The 20,619-nt window shown below is 46.4% G+C and overlaps 7 protein-coding genes across 7 annotated transcripts; 4 read left to right on the top strand and 3 right to left on the bottom strand.

The window, feature by feature from the left end:
- Positions 1–1,024: 1,024 nt before the first annotated feature.
- N7458_002489 (cytochrome P450) lies at positions 1,025–2,762 on the bottom strand (the record flags this gene model as incomplete). The annotated part of the gene is made up of 4 exons (XM_056905872.1): positions 1,025–1,171; positions 1,215–1,309; positions 1,358–1,917; positions 1,975–2,762. The coding sequence occupies 4 exons, from the start codon at positions 2,760–2,762 to the stop codon at positions 1,025–1,027; spliced, it is 1,590 nt and encodes a 529-aa protein (XP_056769979.1).
- Positions 2,763–3,528: 766 nt separating this feature from the next.
- On the top strand, positions 3,529–4,271 carry N7458_002488 (15-hydroxyprostaglandin dehydrogenase (NAD(+)); the record flags this gene model as incomplete). The annotated part of the gene is made up of 2 exons (XM_056905871.1): positions 3,529–3,986; positions 4,040–4,271. Coding segments are annotated over 2 exons (690 nt in total), but the record flags the coding sequence as incomplete, so codon positions are not given.
- A 530-nt stretch (positions 4,272–4,801) lies between these two features.
- On the bottom strand, positions 4,802–6,567 carry N7458_002487 (MFS general substrate transporter; the record flags this gene model as incomplete). Its single annotated transcript, XM_056905870.1, has 3 exons — positions 4,802–4,971; positions 5,027–6,249; positions 6,302–6,567. 3 exons carry the CDS (start codon positions 6,565–6,567, stop codon positions 4,802–4,804), a joined length of 1,659 nt encoding a protein of 552 aa, XP_056769977.1.
- Positions 6,568–7,237: 670 nt separating this feature from the next.
- On the top strand, positions 7,238–8,750 carry N7458_002486 (homogentisate 1-2-dioxygenase; the record flags this gene model as incomplete). The annotated part of the gene is made up of 2 exons (XM_056905869.1): positions 7,238–8,638; positions 8,691–8,750. 2 exons carry the CDS (start codon positions 7,238–7,240, stop codon positions 8,748–8,750), a joined length of 1,461 nt encoding a protein of 486 aa, XP_056769976.1.
- Positions 8,751–11,893: 3,143 nt separating this feature from the next.
- Positions 11,894–13,266, bottom strand: N7458_002485 (FAD/NAD(P)-binding domain-containing protein; the record flags this gene model as incomplete). The annotated part of the gene is made up of 4 exons (XM_056905868.1): positions 11,894–12,458; positions 12,517–12,676; positions 12,730–13,081; positions 13,132–13,266. The coding sequence occupies 4 exons, from the start codon at positions 13,264–13,266 to the stop codon at positions 11,894–11,896; spliced, it is 1,212 nt and encodes a 403-aa protein (XP_056769975.1).
- Positions 13,267–16,587: 3,321 nt separating this feature from the next.
- Positions 16,588–17,649, top strand: N7458_002484 (uncharacterized protein; the record flags this gene model as incomplete). Its single annotated transcript, XM_056905867.1, has 3 exons — positions 16,588–17,097; positions 17,150–17,249; positions 17,315–17,649. 3 exons carry the CDS (start codon positions 16,588–16,590, stop codon positions 17,647–17,649), a joined length of 945 nt encoding a protein of 314 aa, XP_056769974.1.
- Positions 17,650–19,057: 1,408 nt separating this feature from the next.
- On the top strand, positions 19,058–20,017 carry N7458_002483 (uncharacterized protein; the record flags this gene model as incomplete). Its single annotated transcript, XM_056905866.1, has 1 exon — positions 19,058–20,017. The coding sequence occupies one exon, from the start codon at positions 19,058–19,060 to the stop codon at positions 20,015–20,017; it is 960 nt and encodes a 319-aa protein (XP_056769973.1).
- Positions 20,018–20,619: the final 602 nt, after the last annotated feature.

The following is a 20,619-nucleotide window of genomic DNA, read 5'->3' as shown; positions in this document are numbered from 1 at the left end:
GCTTGAGGTAGATGGGAAGAGACAGAAGACGCTGATGGAGATGGGATTTAAGCCCAAATAGGAAAAGCTTCATGTATATATTACATAATCGAGCTATGATCCTCTCATGAGCTGCACACATTGGGTGTGTGCAAGATAAAATCCATGCCCCGGAGGGTGTGCAGCCCACGAGAGTTGACTGTATTATATGTTATCCGCTTGTACTTTCCCGGCTCAATATGATGTTCCTCTCTCCATTCGCAATACCTTGGAGGAGTAGAAGCTCTCACAAAGCAATTTGGAAAAGGAGTGGCACGTGGCGTAGGTAGCTCTTCCTACTCTCCCAACCTCCCTCACCCGTCACCAAAAAGTTCACCCTTCCACACAGACTCGTCGCAGGGTTGTACCCATTTTTGGAGGTCCTCTGTGGTCGTCTCTGCCTTGACCTGCAAAATAATTGAGCACATCTGCGGCACGGAAAATAGTTATGTCTGAGCTCAGTCTCAGTTTCTCAACATTGAATATGGCAAGTCCGACAACTTCATCTGTCTTTCCTCCCTTATTCTCCTCGCGTGTCTTGTTTGAATATCTGGTTAAGTAGCCACACGAATTGACGGATGGAAAAAGTGCGTCTAAACTCAGAGTTGAAACGTAAGCGGATTGAAAATTCATAGAAATTCATAATGCAAGGGCTTAATTGGGATTTATTGCCATCGACCCGTTCATGCATTTGCCAGAGCATAGGGTAGTAGTTTGAATTGAGAGCAAGCACGCCGTGTTACGCAGCAACTTTGATACCCATTCGACAGATGACAACAGGCATAAAATGCCCAAGGTGAGTAGAGAATCGGTTTTCCATAGGGAGCACATAGCAGTCCCAGCGTGCCTCGAAGCTAAGCTAAAGATACAACTACGTACTTTGCTTACCACTGTGTAGGCGTAATAGCTATTCTAGTTTCTAGCTTCTAGAAAGAGGGAAATTCAGCTTGTCTTGTCAATGTCTAATCTAAGTGGTGGATCACATTCTTACATAAAGCTGTATACACTAATAGTCCGCTGAAAGAGCGAAAGCACCACTGCTCTCAATAAGCTCGATATGGGCTTGGCTTCGCGGCGAAAGCTTCACATGGAAAGGAGCATGTAAAGGCTCTTCCCAAAGTGTGTTCAGCTGATCGATCGGATGATCCTTCATCTATTAGCTCGTACATCAGCTGGCTATAGGACTCAGTACTCACAGGATCTTGCTCGATGTCAAAGCAGTAGAGAATACAAGCTGCAGCAATCCAAAGATTGTTCGCACCCACGTTCAGCCCAACACATGTGCGGCGACCTGACGTGGTTAGTTTGAACTCTTAAATGATGATCATCAGCTCCTTACCAGCTCCGAAAGCCCAGTGTCCCTTGGCGATAGACTTCAAGTCGTCGTTCATGAAGCGGTCCGGGTCGAACCTCATTGGATCTTTGTACTCCTCCTCATTTAACGCAATGGCGTATGCATTCCAACTAAATTCCGTCCCAGCAGGAAACTTATAGCCCTCAAACTCATCATTCTGGGTCAAGGTATGCGGCACGCCACTCTGCAAAAACGGTCTCCAGCGTAGTGTCTCCTTCACCACAGCCGAAATATAAGGAATTTGAGCTCGATCTCCAAGAGATGGCATCCGTTCCGCCTTTGCTCCACATACTTGGTCCAGAGCCTCACGCGCCTTCTTCGCCCACTCAGGGTAGCATGCCGCACCCGCTACCATTTGCAGGATTGCAACACGAGAAGTGTCGCTTCCAGCTTCGATGAGAGAGGTCCAGGTATAGATTTTCTCGATATCGGAAATGTTGAATTCTCTCCTCGCAGCTCCTTCAATAACTTCGACAGCAAAACAAGGCTTCGCGGTGCCCGCGCGTATCTTTTCCTCGAGCTTGTCATTTTCTTTTTGAAAGATGCTTCACATTTGGTTAGATCCACAAACCTCTGAAGGTACCAAGGTCAATAAGACTTACGCAACGTGCTTTTCGCAAAATGACTCTCCAAATGGGCGCCACCATTGCAGTGGTTTTGGGAGATACTCCAATTTGGTGAAGACATCGGCTGGACTCTTTAATGGATTGAACTGATAGTCTCCGAGCGTAGCCGTGTACTGCATTATGAAACGTAACAGCTCATCGTCCTTTCTGGCCCTCCGTCCAAAAATTACGCTCAAAATGACCGAGTTAGAGAAGCGTTGACCGGCTTTGTGGTAGTTTTCTGGATCTTTGAATATCTCATAGACTAGCTGCTTTGCCTCCAGATCCTGAAATGGAACGAACTTCTTTTCCGCTTGCGTACTGTTTAGAATGGAGTGCATAATCTTGCGTTGGCTCCGCCACTGGTCTGTGTAACCCATAAACACGATACGGGCGCCTGCAGACATTATATCTTGGAGCATTGGACGATGTGGCCGAGACGAGTAGATGCTAGCTCGCTTTTCTAGAAGTTCCGTTACGACGCGGGAGGAGTTGAGGTAAACTAAGCGGCGTCCTCCGATGTTCAAAGTAAACCTGTTGGATTTATCAGCAGGACTCCCCATGTTACATGCATGTAGTGAGAGGTACATTTCACCATATTTCTTTGCCATCTTAACTCCCCACATTCCAGCTGGATAGGGAACGTCCAAAGTGTTTCCAATTAGAGGCCATCCAGGAACGACATTAGGTAGCTTGTATTTCCTGCTGAATCTGATGCTGGAGACAACATAATTTAGTACAAGGATGGCCAGAATGGCCTGGATCCACGTGAGAATCGAAAACATTGCGGTAACAGTTAGAGTAGTGAAAACAACGGGTGAGCTACAACAGGCGCTGGGATCGGTAATGTTAAATACCTTGCTGGCTATGCCGGGCAAGGTAAATGAAGCCAATCTGAAGTCCAGAATCCAGGGAGGCGTAAAATCGGAACTACTTGGGCGTCAAGAGAAGGACGGAGTAAAGCCCAAGGTGAGGGGGTGGGTGACGCTAACCCGCATTTCCCAGTGAAAAGATCTGGGGTACGGGTGAAAGCTTGTAAGCGTAGAAGCGGGGCTTCATTCGGGGACCGGAGTTGTAGCACCGGGCGGGGTTACAGAATGGTTCTAGACCCGGTCGGTGTTTGGGAGAAGCCCCACTACAGGCTCCGTGACCTGTCTGACGTACGTGGGTCATCGGCTGTTGTCAACTAGTTAACTAGTTCCCTCACTGGGCCGTAAAACAAGACATGTCTTCCAATCACTGATGGCGTTGGGCTGAAGTCTGTCATCAGTACGGAGTAATCGGCCACGGAAATACCAATACAGAGGTCGAGGAAATTTCAACTCTTTTGGTTGGCCTCAGTACCCCGATAATTCTAGTCAAGTGGCTGGATGAATTTCGTACCTACTTTCGAAAACCCCGTTGTGGACTGGTGACATCTTACTTACACCCACTTAGTCTCTTAACCTTCGAGGTCACCCATGTAAAGATCGATCAATTCTTGAATTTTACTTTCTTTCAAACTAAGTGCGGTTCTTTGCTCAACCCGATTTTTTTTTTAAAAAAAAAAAAATGTCGGGACCTGTTGCACTCGTGACAGGAGGTGCCTCGGGAATCGGTCTTGCAACGACCCAACATCTCCTGACCAAAGGCTGGAGAGTGGTGATAGCGGATTTGAACAAAGACATAGGTGTTCAACTCAGAGACAAGCTTGGCGAAGACGTTTCGTTTATTCAGGCAGACGTCACTGCCTATGCTGATCAAATTGCAATGTTTAAACACGCTTTCAGCTGGGGCAGGGGTCGACTTGACCTCTTTGCAGCAAATGCGGGTATCGACGATGTGCAAGATATCCACATGAAGGCGGAAATGCTGGATGAGAATGGGGATCCAAAGCCTCTTGACTTGAGGACAATGGAAGTGGATCTTACAGCTGTTGTGCAGGGCTGTTGGATTTACAAACACTTCGCGAGAAAGAATGCAAGCCCAGGAGGGAAAATCATCATCACATCCTCCGTAGCGGGACTCTAGTAAGCAAAATTCCCTTTAAATGCAAAGCCCTCTCTAACAGTACTCGACAAAGTCCGTCTCCCATCAATGCCCAATACTGCACAGCAAAAGCAGCTTGTGTACAATTGGCCCGATGCATCGGAGCCCCATTTCTCCAAAATGAGAACATCACTGTCAACGCGATCTGTCCCGCCTTGATTATGACGGCTTTATGCCCCCCGGAAATACGCAATTTGTTTCCAAGTGACCAGATCACACCAATGACCACAGCGCTGAGGGCTTATGATATGATTCTTGATGATGATCGTATGACAGGTCAAGTGGTGGAGTTAAGTATCGATGCTATTATCCTCCGAAGACCCACGGAATATGCGAATGAGAACCAGAGATGGATGTTAGAAAGTGCATTGGACACTTGGAAGAGGGCTTACGGAGAGAGGCTAAGTCATTAAGCTCAAAGCCGGGAAAGAGCTTGTTCAATTGTTCATCAGACTTCGTAGTTGCAGTATAGATAAATGATGCCGTGCGAAGATACTCTTGCCAATGAAAACATACCCCGCTTCGGGCTTGATCAGGAAAAACCGGCGCTTCAGGGTCAAGCATGCCCAAGCAGAACGGTATCCCAGCACAGTTATGAATGCTTGAGCCCGATGTTTGCAAGATTTAATAACGGGAGATTTTGAAGGGTCTTTGCTTACCGAGTTAAGTCGTAATTGGAAATGCTTTCTTTGAAATTTAGACTACAGCGCAACATAGCTCTTGAACTCTTCACTGGTCATATGGACTAGTAAGTAATATAACAGGTTAGCAGCATGCCCAAACCAGCCCTTATCCACTACAAGACTTCGTTCGCAACCAGAAGGTTGTAAGAATGCCACCAAGCTCTGATTCTCTTGCCAAATATATAGATTGGGATCGTCGTTAATGATAAAGCAAGTTGAACACCGCCGATAGTGTCGAACATTTTGGCGGGACCAGCTGCGGCGAACCAATCGTTTAAGAAGACTAGACTGACGGTCATATTTTCATCCTACATACGATTGAAAGAAGGATAACTCACAAGTGAAGCCGAAGAACATAAAGTTCTTGAGTGTCATCGAGATGATGAACACCTCTACGTTAATGTCACGGAATGCATCGATGATATATGAACCAGTCGAAACTGCAGCAAACTGTACAGAAACGAACACGAGACCGAACATCACTGACGCGCAAACAGGGTTTTGCCCTTGCTGAATCAGGTTGCCGAACAGGAAATACCCCATTGTTGAAACGACCGGAACCGCAATCATCATTGGCAGTCGGAACTCGGGTTCATAGATGCCTTTGTTCTTCTTTGTCAAATATCTGGCAATGGGGTCACAGACTAGACCACAGCAAATACAGCCCAATAAACCCCCCACAAGCGGCCCAGCTGACATGTATCCTTGCTGAGCAATTGTAAGTGAAAATGGTGGCACAGCGAAAGCTTGTGCAATGACAGACGAGATGACAACTATCCAAACAGTGGTAAAGGCGATGATGAGACAAGACCAGAGGATCGCTGGATTGATCAGTATATAGAATGGTTTGACGATCATCTTCCAAAGAGCGTCATCTGTGAAAACCCCATGGAATGGCCTGAGTCTCTGCGCGTAGGACTCGCGGGTCTTGCCTTCTGTAGTAACTGGTGGTGTTTGTTCTGGCTTCTTAGGTTCCATAACTCCGTCATCGGTCACGCGTTCCATTACATCGTCAATATCGTTCTGAAATCCAATATCAAGATTGTAGATAGCCTTGCGATTGAATTGGGTCTCCCAGCCAAAGAAGACCGCAACGATCCAGGCGATGCCCATAAAAATGGACAAAAGGTAGAAGACCCAACGCCATCCAAGATCCATCGTAATCTTGCCAGCGATTGTGGTCGGAAGCTGGGCGATCCCGGACTGCGCCATGATGTAGAAGGTCATTCGTGTTCCTCTTTGATGAACATGGTACATATCACCAACGATGGCGTATGTAACACTCTCAAACATGGCAATCCCGAGTCCTTGCATAACACGAGCTCCAAGCATTGAGCCGTATGATTGAGCCCGCGCCGCCCAGATTGTTCCACCAAAAGCGCAAGATATTGACCAGAGGAGTGTAGGGCGCTTTCCATACTTGCGGGCGCAAGCAGAAACGACAACTCCGACAGCACCTACAGCGCAGAGCTGGTATCCAAGGAGTAGAGATGCGTCGGTAAAAGTTATTTTCCATTCCATAATCAAGGGTATAACCATAGAGGACAAGATCGGGCCAACGCTGTTTTATGAACCGTTAGTGATTTCATGCTGAAGGGGAAAAGATATCTTACCCGCCAATACAGCAAAGCGTACAGTAACAGTAAAATAGAAGGATAAGGTCCCGCTGCCAAAGCGGCCAGTTAAGAGGGTCATTGGGATCAGATGACGGCTGCGGGACCAGCACAACCTCTGCATTCTTGCCAGATCCTTTCTTCAAGCCAGCTGCTTCGAGCCGGATGGCTTCCTCCGAGGTCATTGCATCGGAGTCCAACAAAACTGTGCCAGGTACCCGGTAACCGGAAACTACGATCCGGGGCTCAAGTATACCTAGACCCATTGCTTTTGAAGTCGGTACTGCGTTAAAAGCGCAAGTGTAGGAAGTATTGAAGTCAGAGAAACGAGGCAGCACTTCCTAAGTATGTAGAAAATTGGTGCGTTCTTAATCTCACGCCTGGTACTTATAGATATTCTTGTGAGCACCAACACCAGTGAACTCAATGCCACGCAACAACCATAGTATTGGGTACTCGAGAAAGGGGCATCAAACATGGGGTACCCCGCATAGCATCCAGGAGTCTGCTGCATGAAACCTTAACTGAGTATCTGGGCAGACACAACAGCTTGATGCCTCACCAGCAGTGGTGTTTTGTGAAGCTCCGGTTCGGATTTACTCTGTCTATGGCGGTTTGAAGGCTGGGTAGGCGAACCGGAAATAGAGCCATTCCCGGCATTTACTCACGGGCTTTCGTAGTACAACATTCGGCAATTTATAGTTGGGGTGCACGGGGTTATCATGATTTCCAAGCCGGACTGAGAATTAGTAATTGTTAAGATACTCTTGACTGATCATGGCTGTGCTTGGCTTCGCGTGCCATCACTACGTGAAGGTCTTTTTAGAAGATCTACAGCCTCACTTCGAATGAATATAACTAGCACTCTTGCTATCCATTGTGCAGTTTGGAAACCAACCTAGTATAACGACTCTGAACAGAAATTGGACACGTAAGATGGGTGACTTTGGCCACTTCAACACTCGTGTCTTCCACTGGATGGACGCAAGGTCCAAGAAATCCACTCGCCCAGAAGACCCATACAACTATCTCACTGGCTTTGGCAACGAACATCAGTCAGAATTCATACCAGGTGCTTTACCCATCGGGCAAAACTCCCCCCAAATTTGCGCATATGGACTCTACGCAGAACAGATCACCGGATCCTCTTTCGCGGCACCCCGCTCAGGCTCGATGAGAAACTTCGTGTATCGGCGACGTCCTGCGTGTGTCCACGGAGCGACAACAAAGATCAAGACCAACACTTCAGTTACGGCTGCATTTATGAATGCGTCCGGAAATATCCAAAACATCCCCGCCCAAGTCTCTTGGTCTCCTTTTATCATTCCAGATAAGGCGGATGGTGCCGTGGACTTCGTGAACGGTCTACATACACTTGGAGGAAGTGGCCAGCCCAGTGTTAGGGAGGGACTTGCATACCATATCTTCGCAATCAACAGCAGCATGCAAGGCAAGGCTTTTGTCAATATGGATGGCGACTTCTTGTTCGTTGCTCAAGAAGGCCATCTCGATATCACAACGGAATTTGGTCACATCTACCTTCAGCCGTCTGAGATCTGTGTCATACAGCAAGGTCTGCGCTTCAAGCTTGAAATAAATGAAGCAAAGTCACCAAGTGGTGCAAGAGGATATATTATCGAGACATGGGGTACCAAATGGGAGCTTCCTGAGCTTGGACCACTCGGTGGATATGGATTAGCCAACTCTCGTGACTTTCTTTTTCCCACTGCTGACATAGACACAAGGACTACTGGAGCATGGAATATCATTTCCAAGCAAGGAGGGGAGTACTACAACACGAGCCAAAACCATACTCCTTTTGACGTTGTTGCCTGGCACGGAAACTATATTCCCTACAAGTACGATCTTTCGAAGTTCGTCTACCACAACACAGTTTCCGTAGATCATACCGATCCGTGCATCAACACCGTCCTTACTGCCAAGTCTCGGGATCCTCACGCCCCTCTCTGTGACTTTTTGGTCTTTGGACCTCGTTGGGACGTCGCCGAACATACTTTCCGCCCCCCATACTTCCACCGGAATTGCGCTTCTGAGTTCCTGGCTCGCATCTATGGCCCAGAAGGAACTGGCGGTCGATCAGAGGTCTTCTCACCTGGCGGCGCAAGTTATGAGGCAGGCTTCACGCCGCATGGAAACGCGGACGAACGCACCGTGGGAGCCATGCATGCAAAGATGAAGGCAATGCGTGTCGGTGAAAACCAGCTCACATTCATGCTGGAGAGTTGCCGTAGCTTATTGTTTACTGAATGGGCCTTGAAGGATTGCGGGGTCTTGGTTGCTGAGGACATACCCGAGTCGGCGTGGGATTTGTTGCCAGTAAGTTTCTGATTATTAAATTTGTGCCTTTAAGCTTACTGATGTGGATTAGGATCGGTTTGGCCAGAATGAAGAGGCCATTCGATTACTGAAGGAAATGGGAAGAATGTAGATAAGTGAGGGCAGAGATATCTAGAAATCTACTAGAAAGGAGAGTCTGGACAATCTCTGAATGCGTGGAGAAAGAAAGGAACTATCTACAGAGCAAAGAGACTAAATGCTGGGGGGAGAACTTGCCATGTTGTGTCAAAGCAATAAATAACCGTATAGAGTAAGAATATAGCCCATGGAGCATTTTTGGTCTAGACGTAAAATGCCCTAAGTTTGTTGCGACAAATTGCCTTTTTGGGTACCCGCGAACCCGCCAATTACCCATAAGCCCGTATATTACTGAATAACAACCGTAATACATCCTATAACATATATAGAAATACGCAATGGGGTATTTTTTACCTGTATTCAAATCTCTTGGCGGGTTTGCGTCAAGGGTCGAAACCTAACCCGCAATTTTGGCGAGGTCTACCTGGGAGCAAACAGAGATATCACGTGATCTAAACAGTAGGGTAAACTCCCGTTTTCGGCACGCCCAGGTTAGGCACACATTTTCATTAGGCACCAAATTTGGTGGATGGACCCACTTCTTAGAGTTTTCCCATATATAAGCACACTATCCGGCACACTTTTTGTCTGGCACACAAAATTCTCTTCAACTATTGCTTAGTCATATCAGTCGACCAATCATAATTCAGGATTCTACCCCTTCCACTCCATCTTCGGTCACCCTGTCAGCCAGGCTGGCTATACCAAAACAGCCCAATAAAGGTATATCCGACGCTCAGAAGAAAGCACTACGTATCTATGCATCTGAGACACACCCTAAACCTACTCAGAGAGCATGCGCTGAGTGATTTTCATCTCAATTCAATCGTCATATCAACCGTGCGACCGTCTCGAAGATCCTTTCATCTAAATACGAGCACCTTGATACTAGTTTTGCTGGCCAGAACAAACGCCCGTTAGCATCTCGGTGGCCTCTATTGGATGAGGCCCTATATATCTGGCAGCAGCGTCACGAGAATGCTGGCTTTCCTATAACAGGCTCATTGATTCAGAGTAAAGTCGTCGAATACTGGAAGAAAATACCCCAGTACAGTCATTCTCGAAATTGCCTTGACCAGTACACACTTCGATTCTCTTTCGTGACCCCACTACCAAGCCTTTAGCGCGGATCATATATTTGGCTGGACGTGTTAAGTTGATGGCCCCACGTTTTAAACGTTGCTGTACTAGCTGGGCCAGACCACGTCGGACCGCAACTTAATGTTGTGGGCACAATATATTATCCGCGCTAAGGGCTTGGCAGTGGGACCAACAAAGAGAATCGAAGTGTGTACCGGTCAAGGCAATTTCGAGAATGACTGTATAAAGACCTCGACCCGCCGCTTTTCTCTGAAAGGTGGCTTTCCCGGTTTAAACAGCGCCATTCGATCCGATATCATACCTCCTACGGCGAATCTGCATCGGTCCCGACCTCGATACATACCGAGATGGAGGCTGTTCGAGCTATCTGTGACCAATATCAGCCAAACGATATCTACAATATGGATGAAACAGGTCTATTCTGGCGTCGAATGCCTAATGGTGGTCTATCAAGCAAGGGTAGTCCTGGATATAAGAAAGATAAGACTAGGATTACTCTCGCAGTAACGACAAATGCGACTGGTTCGGATCGAATGCCTCTCTGGTTAATAGGCACTGCAAAGACGCCTCGCGCTCTACGAAAACTTAATATATCATCAATTGGATGCGTCTGGCGAAGGAATAAGAACGCATGGATGCGCGGCGACCTTATGCAAGAATGGTTTCGCTCGTTCTATAGGCATATTGGCACACAAAGACGAGTCGTTCTATTACTCGATAACTTTAGTGCCCATCTCTCTGCGCTTGATAATACGCCGCCGCCATCTAACATCAAAGTCGTGTTTTTGCCATCAAACTCGACCTCAATCTACCAGCCATTAGACCAAGGTATTATCCGAAACCTTAAGCACCATTATCGGAAGAAATGGATGACATGGATGATCAATATGATAGACCGGGGCGTCGACCCTACGCAGAGAATGAGCCTCTATTACACACTACATTAGATTATCCAGACCTGGAGGCGTGACGTTCTAGATGAGACTATTCGGAAGTGCTTTGTGAACAGCACGGGCATTAGTCCTAGCACTGATGAGATGAATGTGTCTCAATCTGAAGACCTTCAACTAGGTGATCTATACACACAGGTAACCGACCGGCTTCCTGGTCCAGAGGTTATGGAACTAGAGCAATTCCTAGACCCTCCAGGTGAAAATTTCGACGTTGAAGAGCCTGATATGTCTGATATTATCATTGATTTTTCAGAAGACAACGCCGGTGGTGTTGGTGGTGATGCACAGGATAGCGAGGATGACCAGGACGAATATATATTCGGACCACCACTGGATATCCTATCACGTGTTGAAGCTATTGAATATATGCATAAAGCTCTTCAATTTGCTCAGCACCAAGAGGGTATTACTGAGAGAGATCTACGTGATATAGAGAGGATCGGTCATCTTTTTTCTCGGCTGCAGATAGATGGCAGGAAACAGAGGAGAGTGGATGACTACTTTTGACCAAAAACAGACTAGTGGTTGCCTGTTTAGGATTAGCGCAATATAACAGGCACATTTTCATTAGGCACACCAAAATTCTGTTGCACGGAGGGTCGTGCCGAAAACGGGAGTTTACTGTAAGTGTTGATGATATAGGCACAGAATTGCACAGAATTGCACAGCATTATAACACTTCCATAGGTGGCATCCAAGACGAGCATCTGACTGCATCCATTATGCTTTGTTGCAATAGATTGACATAACAATATACAGTGAACATAAATCACTTACCGAAATGGCAAAAGTATAACACATATTTAAACCAGCTAGAATACTACTCATAAAACCATTTCACATTCAGGAAGGGTCAAAGTTTCAAAGTACGGAGCTGAAATTCAATTTCTGGACTCATTACTAGGGAATTCATCACACTCTCGTTCGGGTTGGGCTTTGAGACTGTGTCTATTAACCAGTTGGGACCGTGCCTGGGAAGCAAGAAACTACAATGGTAAGCGAGAAATGAAGATTAAGCTGTTTGCATGACCTTGACATGAAATAAATTCGAGCTTGATACTTCATACAACGCTATATTACTTCCCCGTGACGTAGCCTTAGATCAGATCTCAAGAGTTATTTGTCTTGCCGCGGCTACCACGTCATAATCCCAAATATCATCAGTCACTGTTCCACCCTTTGCGTCTTTGTTGTGCCATTTCTTTGCATTCTGCCTCCCACTGTCCACAACCTCTGTACATCTTGGAAGTCGTAGCTTTTGGAAAGCTTTCAATACGGCAGGGATCTGAGACCGGTTCTCTATCCGCGCAAGAAGCTCTGCAATGGCTGCACCATCCTCAATGCCCATACCAGCGCCTTGTGCCGCTGATGGAAGCATTGCGTGTGAAGCATCTCCAATCAAGACAATCTTTCCTCCGGGAAATAACCAGGTGTTCAAAGGCTCCAAATCACAGAGCTTCCACTCTAGGACGTTTTGTTCGGGGAGCTTGCTGAGGATTTTCTCAAGCAATGGATCCCAGTGTGCGTATCTATCATGGAACTCAGCGGCCGTCACAGGAACAACGTAGTTCGGTCCCGTGGTGCGGATGGCTGGTTGAGTGGATACTACATTGAAATACTCTCCGCGTCGGATTGGATAGCCCAGTATGTGACAGCCTTCTCCGACCCTGTTTTGATGATTTAGCCACGACGACCCAAGAGAAGCTTGGGGATAGTAAACCCTACCACACGTAAGTAGTCTGATTCTCGGTCTTCATTAACTCGCTTAGCTCAGAATCGTTTTCGAACTTGCTGCGGTGAATGATAGAGCGGTACGCGGAATTTCCACTGAAACGAGGTTCCATATACTTTCCCAAAATTTCTTCTCGAGCACGAGAACGGTATCCTATCATACGACCGTCAGACAGTGGCCATACTGGTCGTTGCAGTTGGACTTACCATCGGCCACCAAAATCACATCGCCTTGGACAAATTCTCCATCCTCCAAGACCACGCTTGGGTTCTCCGGGTCATACTTGCTCACTTTCGCACCCATCGAGATTATCAGCCCCAGATCCTGCGCCTTTTGAAGCAAGACATCATGTAAATCTGCACGATGAATCTGCCAATTTGGCCCGCCTAGCTCCGCCTCGATATTGCCATATACTCGCTCATCGAGTACCGTGCCATCGTCGAATTTCTTAAATACCACACGCTTCATGTGGATGCCGCATTTATCCAGCTGCTCACGGAGTCCCATGCCACAGAGCACGCGGCTTGCGTTGGCGGATATCATAAGACCTGCGCCGAGCTGTGGCACACTTTTAGCTGGTGCAAATAGCCTTTAGGTATGTGACTTACGTGTGAGAATTTGGCGGTGGATTCGAGGAGGCGAACTGAGAATCCCTTCTCAGCACAGGCGACGGCTGCGGTGAGACCTGCGATGCCCGCTCCGACAATCACGACTTGGAGAGGTAGAATGGTTGCGGATCCCATTCTGAGGATATACTGCCAAGTTTGGGCGAGGACTATCTAAGGTATTGTATTTAGTGAACTTGACTGTCGGGCAGGGTACAGAAAAACAAACGCTGAAAGCAGAAGGATTCAGGGGTATCAGGTTCAAGTTTTTTCTTCGACCTAGGCTCGAGGTGTTCAGCTATTGTAGCGCGTGTTTATGCCATGGAATATGCAAATCCAAGTCACAGCATGGCAATGCTCGTGCTTCTTCCACTGTTAGCCAACTAACCCCTATTTGACCCCGCGCCGGATCTAGAGGGTTGGCCTGTGCCACGGGCGCTAGAACCTTAAACCTGGTATCTCAAGTAAGCGTTTCGGGATTTCGGGGTTTTGTGGTTTCGGTGTTTCGTGGGTTCGGTGTTTCGTGGGTTCGGTGTTTCGTGGGTTCGGTGTTTCGTGGGTTCGGTGTTTCGTGGGTTCGGTGTTTCGTGGGTTCGGTGTTTCGGGGTTTCGTTATGAAGCGTCGGAAGCACGAAGGTCACGAAGTACAATGTAAAACAGCTGCAATATGCTTATGAATCTTCTGTTCTAGAAATTCAATATTGAGTTCAGAAGTAAACTCAAATAGTCCTTGACTCGCAAGTTAAGAAAACTTCTAGAAAATGGGATTCCCAATAGCAGCGTCTTTCCTCCGTGTGGTTATTACGCGGTGCCTGGTAGTCACTATGAGTAAGTGCGAATAGGGTATAGTTACCTTAGTTATAATCCTCCGTAGTATAGTCTACTGTTAGGTATGAGGTATATTATACTAGACTACCCGTTCTAGTAGTCCTTAATGGTAGACCTACAGTGACTACGCAAAAGTATTTGGAACACCCCCGACCCCACTTTACTGACCGCCTAAAGTAACCCCTACCGCCTACCAAAAATCGTAAGTGCAGTCTCCGCTAAGATGCGAGCAACGCGATATGGATTACAGGTTCGATAAAAAAACGGATAATTTTACTTTCTGTAAGGCCTACGAGCATTGTAAGTGAGTAGATTTGTAGATTTGTTACTATTATGAGGTTTTAGTGAAAGCTTAGGACCGGCAGAATATTATGTAATAAGGCTATGTGGGGCTGGTGTTCCAAATACTTTTGCGTAGTCACTGTAACTGTATACCATAATAGTTATATAGGGATTTTACCGGATCCTAGATTTACGGCGTAAAATTAAATGGATTGGGAGCTGTTAGTCGAGTTTCACTTTCTTCTCACTGTAAGTATTGAGTCAAAAGTTGAGGTTAAGCCCACCGGATCACAAATGGTTGCCTCAGATTAGTTTCGCCTCGTTTGAGTCAGAATACCTTTGCGGTGAAGCTGCTCGCTCATATTTTTCAAGAGCTTGGGAGAGATCATGCCTTATCTGTTGATGCTGAACGTACCTATTTTGTTCAACGTTCGACCATCCAAACTAGGGTTGCTCCAACCAGTAGTTAAAACTGAGGTTTTCGAAGTGGCAGTATTGTAAGTTAACTCGTATTGTAAATTTCGTTTAGGCTTGTCATGGATGTACATTTTGACTACACTGGATACCAAATGACTACACTGCACAGCCACACTTTGACACGGCCACAGGATTCTGTATCAATGTGGTATTTTTTGTATTCAATGAACATGTATATTTCAACTTAATACGAAACTTGGTAACAATTCATTTTCCAGCGTTCAAAACCTCTATATAACCACTATATATTGAGCATGAGCAGGCACAAATAGGGGTCTTATTAATCTACCAAGAACTGGCTTTCAGCATCACCGTTCAAGTACAGGTGTCACTCAAAGCCGATTCTGACTGGAAGTTCGACTTCCATTCTTTACATCTTGCCATAAGCTAGGCACCTACATAAATCTACCAGGAGATGATCTCACAAAGCAATCTTGATTGATGCATCTATCTGTCAATTTTAGGCAACGCCTGGATAGAGTACGTTAAGCCAAGTTGTACGTGCAAAAATTGTTTAATCGAAAAATAAAATTCATTTATTCATCATATTCACATGCACTTGCCAAAATAGTGACCCCATTAGCACGAAATAAAATGAGGGATAGCATTTACATTCGAGAAAACAAGCTTGTGAAGTTTTTTACGATATTTAGTTGGTTGGAGTCATTGGCTATTTGTCTCTTTAGTTTATTTGTCGCAACCTTTTGCTACCAGTAACTTGGCGACTCAGGAACTGGAGGTTGAATTTCGTAAGTTGAATGGCCATGGAATTAACATCAGTCAAGAATGATGGTGAAAAGAGGGTGGGGAGAGGAGCCTAACAGTGAAAAAATTGTGAACAAGATTTGATGATCATTCCGGCCTGCCACTGAAGGTTGTCCGGCTACGTCTATGGAATTGTGCAATAAGGACGGGTGGTTAAAAGACGGTGGTGAAAAGAAAGTGAAGAAACCGGGGGTCAGGCACGTGGGGGAGGCTGGGCACGTGTCCACCAGTTGATCGGTCATGAACGACACTTACGTTCTGTTGGTTACCGTGTTCATGAGTTCACAAGGATAAACCACCCAGAGCGAGCCGAACACTTTCATAGAGGCTGATCTCCCCCTTTGCCTTTTCCACCCCATGATGTTTAACTGTTTAATGTCAAAACGGTTGAAACCTGAAGTTAGAGCGGCGACGGTGGTGAAAAGAGAGGGTGGTGAAAAGAGAGGGTGGTGGGTCTGCCGGTCGGGTCTAGATGAATTCCAACGTTCAGTTTAGGTCACCTTGAGGTGGTTAATTGTCAATCCAGGCGGATTCACGCATAAATCAACAGAATTGACAACCGACCCGACCCTCACTAATTTACTTTGAAGAATGGTCAGCCTAACCTCATCACCATTGTTAACCGAATGTACAAACGGACCATCTAAATTAGCAATTTTAGACCACCAGGGAGCCCAATCTCTCCTTTCTCGTTTGCATTCCTTTTTTTAGACTCTACGGTAAATCGGATTGGATGGATGATGGTTTAATTCAAGTACCGGTTCGTCGCAAATAAGCTGTTTTTACCACTAGACTGAAATACGAATGCCCGAGTGCAAACACTCGGGCTCATAACCTGTTGTAGTATAAAAGGAAGCTTAATTATTTCCATTTCAGAGGGCTACAGAGAGGCCATATATACAGCATGAAGTCCAAGTTGATTTCCAATCAACTTGGAACTTCGTATAGATAGTGTAGGAATTATTTCCGAATGTTGCGGCTTCATTCCTGATCAGCGACAGCCTCATATCACAACACATATAAATGAGCAAGTCCGCACTCTCTAGGAGTTCATCGACTGTGACCGTCAAGTCCTATCGGTTTCATTACCCAGCTAACCTATCTAAGATGAACTCTACCCATCCGGAACCCAGTCGACGGACGACGGTCTGGTTAGATGACAAACCAAATTGGTTCAAAATTGACACCCAACCTCGTGTATCCCAAACACCTGACCAGCAAATGAACAGCGGACCCGAGTCGGTGACTATTCCCGCAGCAGGACCGACAATCAGAGTTTCCCCTCTAAAGATACTACAGACGACAGAGGATCTGTGGCAGACATATGAACCTGTTGTGGAGATCTTCCTTGGTCGCAGCGTTTGCCTTGCTCATCGTCGAACGAAGAAGGCCGAGCTAGTCAACATCGAACGACTAAAACAGCAGTCATCATCAGTTGTTACTATGGTCGAGTCGATGACCCAGGTCTCCCATCCTAGCTTTCCAAGTCTGCTGGATTGTTACCATCACGGAGATGACGCGTTTCTGGTATGGGAACCAGTGGAGCTTTCTGTCAACCAGATTCTGGCATCGAGATGTCCGATTACTGAGAGCGATATTGCCGCGATCGTCAGACCGGTGCGTTTCGAGAGTCTTGTCGTGAACGGGTGTTGTTGCTCACATTCAACAGGTTCTTGACGGAATCAAGTATTTGCGTGACCAGGGGAAAGCGCTCCCCATATTGAGCATGGACACCATCTTGCTCACCGAGTCGGGCCAAGTCAAAATCGGTAAGCATAACGAACCAACCGCCCCACTCACACCTTACACGTGGGATGCTAAAGGCACATTTCAGCTGCGGTGGAGCGCAGTTGCGAGATCACTGCGTCGGAGATGGATGCGCCCACCTTGAAACTCCTCGCTTTGGCGGAAATTGTGGAGAAATTAATGAAGAAAAATCCACCCCCGCATCCATGGAGCGCCGAGGTCCAGCACCTGCCGGAGCAGCTGAGGAGTCTCTCTGTGGAGGAACTGCTACAAGTAAGTGTCCCTTTCAGTGTGTCGACTACCAACTCACCGAATTCAGAAAACGTATCTCAAACGACTGGCACGGGATGGAGGCTGAAAATTCTCGTGAAAGTAGCAAACAAAACTGCCAGCCATAGGGTGGATTTCTTCGATCGCTCATGAGGAGTTGTCAATTCCCTTGGCTAACTCTGTGCCCATTATAAAGTACAAGAAGTTTCAAGACAGTCCCAAGCTTGTTTTCTGGTGTTGTACGTCGTAATCAACGGTGACTGCGAGTAGTGGTTCGCTGCAAACTCCTGCAGACTGTGCAATCTACAAGAGCACCGAATCTAAGATAGAAGTCGAGATTCCTAAATGCAAACGGTCGTTACTGTACTTTAATTGTGATACTATTGTCTGTAAGTCGGTGGAAGAATGAAAATACGAGATATCAAGGGAAAAAAAATTCTTGTTCGTAGGAACCGTCTCAGACCGTTATTTACTCGATTGCCGCAGAGCTCCACGTCAATCAACTCGGCGCCGCCCTTGCAATGCTTGACGAGCACGGGGCCGTGCTCGACTCTTAATCGGACCGATAGGCCACTGGTCCGTGCCGATGACCTCGCCCATCCTTCGATGGAACTTTAGAGCACCAGGATTGGCTTCTTTCCATGCTTTTGATTGATGCACAAGTTCTGTCAAAACATCCCTATTTTTTTCAGAATCCAGCGTCACTTAGCCCCCCTCTCTCGTGCGCCCTTGCTTACCAGGTAGGCCTTTGTGGCCGCATTCTGGCTATTCATTCCACCAGCATGTATCAGCCACGATAGAGGAGTTGTGTACATGTCATCCGTGGAGTTGACTTCTGCTCCCCTTGCTATCAAAATCTTTACGGTGCCCAATGCACTGAATTCTGCAGCCCAGGAGAGAGGTGTTCGCTTGTTCGCATCTCGATCAACTACTGGTGCATCATTGACCAGCAGATACCGGAGAAGCTCGGTGATCGGGGGTCGGAGATTTTCACGGAGATAATGTCCCTGGATATGAACGAGATACTCCAAGTAGCCGGGTCAATCCGTTTATTGATTCAGGACTCAGGACTCCCGCAGGACTCAGGACTCCCGCAGGAACCATACGGGTTCCAAATCTTCGGACGACGGTCTATATGGGACAGTCTTTTGATATGAATCTTAAAGGACATCTATTCCTCTTGGGTCTACTGCTGGTGTTCCCGAGCAAGAGGCCAACACAGATATGAGCCATGTCGCCCCGATAGAAACCTCTCAGGAGAGTTGACAAAATGAGAAGCAGCTCTTATGTTTATTTTGGGACTATGTAGAGCTTCTTGTTAGCCGTGTTGCAAGAAGTGGTGAACAGATATTTGTTTTCCGGTAGTGTTGAGATAAGTGATTGTCTGATTGATTCTAGTTGACTTATTTACAGAAGAGGGGTAGCCCGCCTTTATACCTCTGACCCTAATCCCCTCCATAAGCTTAGCGGCCGTGATATTCAACAGTATCTGTCTCAAGAGAGGGTTCTCAAGGACGCGACGGATCTTGAGCAATCCGAAGGTGAAATTTTCGGGCACACTATGGGCAACCACGAGCATATCAAAGCTGCCGAGGGCGATAGGCATTTTCATCGCCTGGGATGGAAGCGCCTGACTATTGTTTTGATTGTTCAATCTGTCGCCCTCGGTAGCTTGAGTCTTCCCTCCGCATTTGCGACGCTAGGAATGGTTGCGGGAGTTATTTTGACAGCCGGCTTCGGTATGATTGCCCTTTACTCGAGTTATATTATCGGTCTCATGAAGCTTAAGTATCCACATCTTCCTTATTATGTTAACTTCGGACATCTTTTGATGGGTGGTATTGGAGACAAGATTTTTAGTGTGGCTTTCATGGCTCTAATGATCCTGACAGTCGGCTCGCATTGTTTGACCGGAAAACTTGCTCTCGCTACAATAACACAGAGCAATATATACGCCATTCTCTTCAGTGTTGTGTCTGCTGTGATTCTCTTTGCCTTCGCAGTGCCACCTTCCTTTGCTAAAATCTCTATTCTCGGCTACATCGACTTTGTTTCTATTATTGTGGCTATTGGAATTAGCATAATCGCGACTGGCATTCAAAACACAGGCCCCGTATCTTTAGATTGGTCCTCTTGGGCTAAAGATGACCTTACACTAAGTGAAGCCTTTATTACCATTTCCAACATTGTTTTTGCATATTCCTTCGCCTCCGCTCAGCCTTCGTTTATGGATAAGATACATACTCCGAAGGATTTCACAAAATCGATTCTTACCTTAGGGGTAACCCAGACCACAATATATACCATTACTAGTGCTACGATATATGCTTTTATCGGGCAAGACGTCCAGTCTCCTACACTGTTATCAGCAGGGCCTCTATTTGCTAAAATTGCATTTAGCGTGGCTCTACCTATCATATTCATCTCCGATTCAATCAATACAACAGTTGCCTGTCGATTTATTCATGGTAGAATGTATCAACAATCAGTGGTTCGTTACGTTAACACCACCAAGGGTTAGGTTACCTAGTTAGTAACTGTTTCTCTCGTCACGACAGTAGCATAGATTATTGCAGAAGCTATTCCATTCTTCTCAGAGCTCCTGGCTATTATAGGCTATCTTCTAACCTCGGGCTTTGCCCTCTATATACCTCCGGTCATATAGTACTTTCTCCTGAGAGAAGGCGATTAGTCCGAGAACCATAATATTCGACACGCATTTTCTAACTTGTTTCTATTCTTGATCGGTATTTGCGTGCTTGGATGTGGACTCTATACGAGCATCACAGGCGTGGTAAGTACCACAATCTTCTCATTGATATAGTCCTCTATAACTAAAAGTCGCTGATCTGTTTTAGATTGCTAAATTCCGAACCGGATCTATCAGTCACCCTTTTTCCTGTAGTGCTAGGAATTGAAGGAATACGGCACACGATAACGGCATCTGAGAACAGACCTACAGTGGGGATCCCTACATTCGACTAAATCTCACTGTCATCCTATCAGACATACTATGGGCAATAACCTGAAAGATGGCTCCAAAAATATCTCTGAAGATGATTCCGAGCACATTCAACAAGATATCCGGAAAGAGTGGAAGTTTGAAGCGTATCTAGCTGGAGC

The sequence above is a fragment of the Penicillium daleae genome (genome assembly GCF_028827525.1).
Source record: "Penicillium daleae strain IBT 16125 chromosome Unknown utg000002l_segment0_segment0, whole genome shotgun sequence".
Taxonomy (NCBI): domain Eukaryota; kingdom Fungi; phylum Ascomycota; class Eurotiomycetes; order Eurotiales; family Aspergillaceae; genus Penicillium; species Penicillium daleae.
Note: the sequence above shows the minus strand (reverse complement) of the source record. Positions and strands in the feature narration are given on the sequence as shown.